The sequence below is a fragment of the Panulirus ornatus genome, chromosome 22 (genome assembly GCF_036320965.1).
Source record: "Panulirus ornatus isolate Po-2019 chromosome 22, ASM3632096v1, whole genome shotgun sequence".
NCBI lineage: Eukaryota > Metazoa > Arthropoda > Malacostraca > Decapoda > Palinuridae > Panulirus > Panulirus ornatus.
In genome coordinates, this window is record NC_092245.1 from 9,559,440 (window position 1) to 9,565,439 (window position 6,000).

General features: G+C 42.9%; 1 protein-coding gene across 1 annotated transcript in view; it reads right to left on the bottom strand.

Moving 5' to 3' along the window:
* Positions 1–4,927, bottom strand: part of LOC139756525 (protein turtle homolog B-like) — a 207,413-nt gene extending 202,486 nt beyond the window's left edge. The window contains exon 1 of the mRNA XM_071676009.1: positions 4,799–4,927. Coding sequence (XP_071532110.1) covers positions 4,799–4,920 — 122 coding nt within the window. The 5' untranslated portion in view covers positions 4,921–4,927. The remainder of the gene's footprint in view (positions 1–4,798) is intronic.
* Between the last annotated feature and the right edge of the window lie 1,073 nt (positions 4,928–6,000).

The window sequence follows — 6,000 nt, forward strand, 5'->3', positions numbered from 1 at the left end:
TTCACATGCCCTGGTTCAATCCAATGACAGCAAGTCGACCCCGGTATACCACATCGTTTCAATTCACTCTATTCCTTGCACGTCTTTCACCCTCCTGCATTTTCAGGCCCCGATCACTCAAAATCTTTTTCCCTCCATCTTTCCACCTTCAATTTGGTCTCCCACTTCTCGTTCCCTCCACCTCTGACACATATATCCTCTCTGTCAATCTTTCCTCGCTCATTTTCTCCATGTGACCAAACCATTTCAAAACACCTTTTTCTGCTCTCTCAACCACACTCTTTTTATTACCACACATATCTCTTACCCTTTCATTACTTACACGATCAAACCACCCCACACCACATATTGTCTTCAAACATCTCATTTCTAGCACAACCACCCTCCTCCGCACAATTCTATCTATAGCCCACGCCTCGCAACCGAATAACATTGTTGGAACCACTATTCCTTCAAACATACCCATTTTTGCTTACCGAGATAACGTTCTCAACTTCAACACATTTTTCAACGCTTCCGCTTCCATGGTTCCATCCGCTGCCAGATCCACTCCCTGACATCTAAAACACTTCACCTCCTCCAATTTTTCTCCATTCAAACTTACCTCCCAAATGACTGGTCCCTCAACCATACCGTACCTAATAACCTTGCTCTTATTCACATCTACTCTCACCTTTCTCCTTTCATTCACTTTACCAAACTCAGTCACCAGCTTCTGCAGTTTCTCACCCGAATCAGCTACCAGCGTTTTATCATCAGCGAACAACAACTGACTCACTTGCCAAACTCTCTCATCCACAACAGAGTGCATACTTGCCCCTCTCTCCAAAACTCTTGCATTCGCCTCCTTAACAACCCCATCCATAAACAAATTAAACAACCATGGAGACATCACGTACCCCTACCGCAAACCTACATTCACTGAGAACCAATCACTTTCCTCTCTTCCTATTCGTACACATGCCTTGCATCCTCGATAAAAACTTTTCACTCCTTCTAACAACTTGCCTCCCAAACCATATACTATCAATACCTTCCACAGAGCATCTCTATCAACTCTATCATATGCCTTCTCCAGATCCATAAATGCTACATACAAATCCATTTGCTTTTCTAAGTATTTCTCACGCACATTCTTCACAGCAAACACCTGATCCACACATCCTCTACCACTTCTGAAACCACACTGCTCTTCCCCAATCTGATGCTCTGTATATGTCTTCACCCTCTCAATCAATACCCTTCCATATAATTTCCCAGGAATACTCAACAAACTTATATGTAAGTATTTCAAGCATTCCGCCAATCCTCAGGTACCTCACCGTGAGTCATACATACAATAAATAACCTTACCAATCAGTCAACAACACAGTCACCCCCTTTTTTAATAATTCCACTGCAACACCATCCAAACCCGCTGCCTTGCCGGCTTTCATCTTCCGCAAAGCTTTTATTACCTCTTCTCTGTTTACCGAATCATTCTCCTTAACCCTCACACTTTGCACACCACCCTATATCTGCCACTCTATTATCAAACACATTCAACAAACCTTCAAGATACTCACTCTATCTCCTTCTCACATCACCGCTACTTGTTATCTCATCCCCATTAGCCCCCTTCACTGTTGTTCCCATTTGTTCCCTTGTCTTACGCATTTTATTTACCTCCTTCCAAAACAACTTTTTACTTTCCCTAAAATCTAATGATACTCTCTCACCCCAACTCTCATTTGCCCTCTTTTTCACCTCTTGCACCTTTCTTTTGACCTACCTGTTTCTTTTATACATCCCCCAGTCATTTGCACTATTTCCCTGCAAAAATCGTCCAAATGCCTCTCTTTTCTCTTTCACTAATAATCTTACTTCTTCATCCCACCACTTACCACCCTTTCTAATCTGCCCATCTCCCACGCTTCTCATGCCACAAGCATCTTTTGCGCAAGCCATCATTGCTTCCCCAAATACATCCCATTCCTCCTCCACTACCCTTACGTCCTTTGCTCTCACCTTTTTCCATTCTGTACTCAGTCTCTCCTGTTACTTCCTCACACAAGTCTCCTTCCTAAGCCCACTTACGCTCACCACTCTCTTCACCCCAACATTCTCTCTTCTTTTTTGAAAACCTCTACAAATCTTCACCTTCGCCTCCACACGCTAATGATCAGACATCCCTCCAGTTGCCCCTCTCAGCACATTAACATCCAAAAGTGTCTCTTTCGCGCGCCTACCAAAGTAGTATCGATAGAAAAGGGAAAGTGAACTAATATTGCAGGTTAAGTTTTGAAGTTAGCCTGGGAAAGTTTATAAGTCGGATCGCTTTCGACTCAACTCTTTCAAGTAAGGATGCGAAAGCAGCACTCCATACAAAGATGGATCACTCCTTTGTATAACAGAACAAAATTTCAGAAGAAAAGGAAATTTCGACGTTTAAATAGGACACCCAGTTTCTTTGAGATAGACTTAGCTATTTCCGTAATGTAAGATTTCCAAAAAAGAGTGGATGTCACAATAATACCAAGTATGCTCATTAAGAGGTGGAATTGCAGAACCGTCAAAGGAGAAAGGAATTATGTGAAGAACTTTCGACAGAGAGATGGCCAGAAACTGGTCTTGGAAGCATTAAACTTAACAAGATGTTGGCTATCCCATTGAGATATACTGTGAAAGTTTATTGAGGAAGTTTTGTCAATACGAAATGCAGATCGAGTGAGAGAAGAAGGTGCAGATATGAAGGATGTAGAGGAAAGTTGTTTGAGTCTTGAGCGTATGAATGCATTTCGTTATTTGTGGAAGAGAAGATATTGTTGATAAAAAGGGAAAATGTGTGGGGAACAGGGCAGAACCTTGAAAGACATCGTTGTTGATGGAGAAAAAGGGGGGGAGGGGCTGATCCATCAATAACCACAGAGATAGATCGGCCGGGGAGGAAGCTAGATATGGAGGAGCAAAGTGAAGCAAAAAATGGAAGATAACAGAGGGGAGCTTAGAGATGAGGCCCTGATGACGCACCCTGTCAAAAGCCTTGGATATGTCAAGGGCAACTACATATTACTCTCCAAGATCTCTCAGGGATGATGACCAGACTTTAGTAAGGAAAGAAATGATATGACCAATGGAATCACCTAACGGAAACCATACTGGTGATCAGAGAGAAAGCTGTGAGATTCAAGATATCTGAGGATATAAAAGTTGAGGAGGGAATGAAAGACTTTAGAAATGACAAATGACAAAGCAATAGAACAATAGTTAGATGGGTCAGAACGGTCACCTTTCTCAGGAGTGGGATGTCCAACGCGTGCTTCCTAGAAGAAGTAAAAAGTTTTGGTATTTAAGCAGAATCGGAACAGACGAGCAGGCACATGTGCAACTTCAGAGGCACATTCTTTCAGTACACTGGGATGGATACCGTCAGGACTATAAACCTTGCTTGTGTCCAAAGATAGATGCGCTTTTCTGATAGTTCATAAAGTGATTACGGGGAGGAGCATAGGATTAGCAAGAATAGCATCAGGGGGTGAAGGAATGTTAGTCATCCATGGTGGAGTTAGAGGAGAAACGGGAAATAAAGAGAGTTGCTTTGGGTAGGGCACAGACAGTTATAGAACCGTCAGAAAGGAAAAGTGAAGAGTTTGTTAAAGTTGTTAAAGATGTCCTAAACTAAAGATCAGAAAGACCTATCAGACCTATGGATGACGAGGAGAGATTATTGCACTTCCCTTGAATAAAGGAGCGCTTCGCCTCAGTTCGGTGAAACTCACCTGTAGATGTAGGTAATGAGTGATAACTCACCTATAGGTGGGCGTGATAAGGGAGAACTCACCTGCGGATGGGTAGTGAGATGAAAGCTACTTGCAGATGGACGTAGTGAGAGATGATGCACCTGTAGATAGCTAAAAGGAGATAAACTCACCTCTGAATCGTCGTAGTGAGGGAGAAATCACCTTTAGATGGAACGAGTGAGGTGAAACTCATTTGTAGATAGGCGGAATAAAGTTGAAACCCACCTGTACATGGGCATAGTGAAGGAAAATCACCTGTGGATGGGAGTAGTGAGATAGAATCACATGTACGTTGTCGTAATGAAGGATAACGCACTTGCAGGTAGCCGTAATTAGGTGAAACTCATCTGTAGATGGAATCAGTAAGATGAAACTCACCTGAAGAGGGTGTAGTGAGACGAAACCTACCTGTAACTCGGAGAAGTGAGATACGACTAACCTGTAGACGGGCGTAGTGAGGGAGAACTCACCTGTAGACGGGCGTAGTGAGGGAAAACTCACCATTAGATGGGCGTAGTGAGGGAGAACCCACCAATAGATGAGCGTAGTAAGGGAGAACTCACCTGTGAATAGGAGAAGTGAGATAAAACTCACCTGTACATGGACGTAGGGAAAACATTCTTGTAAATGGGAGTAGCGAGATTAGATTCACCTGTAGATGGGTGTAGTGAGGTTAGATCCATCTGTAGATGGGCGTAGGGAGGTTAGATCCATCTGTAGATGGGCATGTTAAGGTGAAACAGTTGTAGCCATGCGTGATGAGGGAGAACGTATCTGTGGATGGGCGTTGTGAGGGAAGGCGCACCTGTAAATTGGTGTGATGAGAGGAATCACCTACAGATGGGCGTATGGAGGTAAACTCAACTGTAAATGGTCGCAGCGAGAGTAAACCTACCCGCAGATGGGCGCAGTGAGAGTAAACCTACCTGCAGATGGGCGCAGTGAGAGTAAACTTACCTGTAGGTGGGCGTAGTGAGGGTAAATTCACTTATAGATAGGCGCAGTGAGATATAACGTACCTATAGATGGGCGTGGTGATTTGGTCCCGGAACCAGAGGAGGAGATAGATGGAGTCGTCTGGGGGGTGAGAGACGTGGCATGGCAGCGCTGCAGATCCTCCCCAAACTCCCGTCACTGTCATCACCGGTACTGTCAAGAGGAAGGGAGTCTCCTTACTGGCTAGTTTGTTGTGGAGTAAGTCACTATAGTAGGTTCCTAACAACACTGGTACTATCAACAGGGAGGGAGTCTCCTTACTGGCTAGTTTGTTGTGGAGTAAGTCACTATAGTAGGTTCCTAACAACACTGGTACTATCAACAGGGAGGGAGTCTCCTTACTGGCTAGTTTGTTATAGAGTCACAGTGGGTCTCGTTAACGACGTTATTGTCGGAGATGATGGAACTATCTGAAAATTATTTGGTTCTTCATTAGGGGTTGGTACTTAACGGTCACATAAATACCATTTTGCAATGCTGTCAGAATCAGGACTTATTATTTGATATTCAAAGTCTACTGGATTAATGGTTAACTACATTTTTGCTTTGTTTCTATCCTCTGTTCAGCAAGATTCATGTGAACATTTTATTCTCGACATTTTGATATTTCTTGTAAAACGTAACACTATAGTGGCTAAATCGGGTTTACTAAATAGCATTTATGCATGTACAGGGTCGTAATAAATGTCGTCTATTATTCGTATACTTTAGTATCGACATATGTTGAGTAATCTGTCCGATGATTGATACATTGTAGTATGGTTGGTTTCTTCGTAGCCTACGCTACACTCACAGGAAAGGTCATTGTATTAATTGGAAAAAAAAAAAGTATAATGAATAATAAATACTGTTTTATAAAACAACTATAAGTTCTTATGTGGATGAAGAAGTTGGAATATGTTAGTGTTCCTATGTCGGCTGGTGGCGATTATGTAGGCAGAACTGGTGACTGAGTTTGGTAAAGTGTGTGAAAGAAGAAAGTTAAGAGTAAATGTGAATAAGAGCAAGGTTATTAGGTACAGTAAGGTTGAGGGTCAAGTCAATTGGGAGGTAAGTTTGAGTGGAGAAAAACTGGAGGAAGTAAAGTGTTTTAGATATCTGGGAGTGGATCTGGCAGCGGATGGAACCATGGAAGCGGAAGTGGATCATAGGGTGGGGGAGGGGGCGAATATCCTGGGAGCCTTGAAGAATGTTTGGAAGTCGAGAACATTATCTCGGAAAGTAA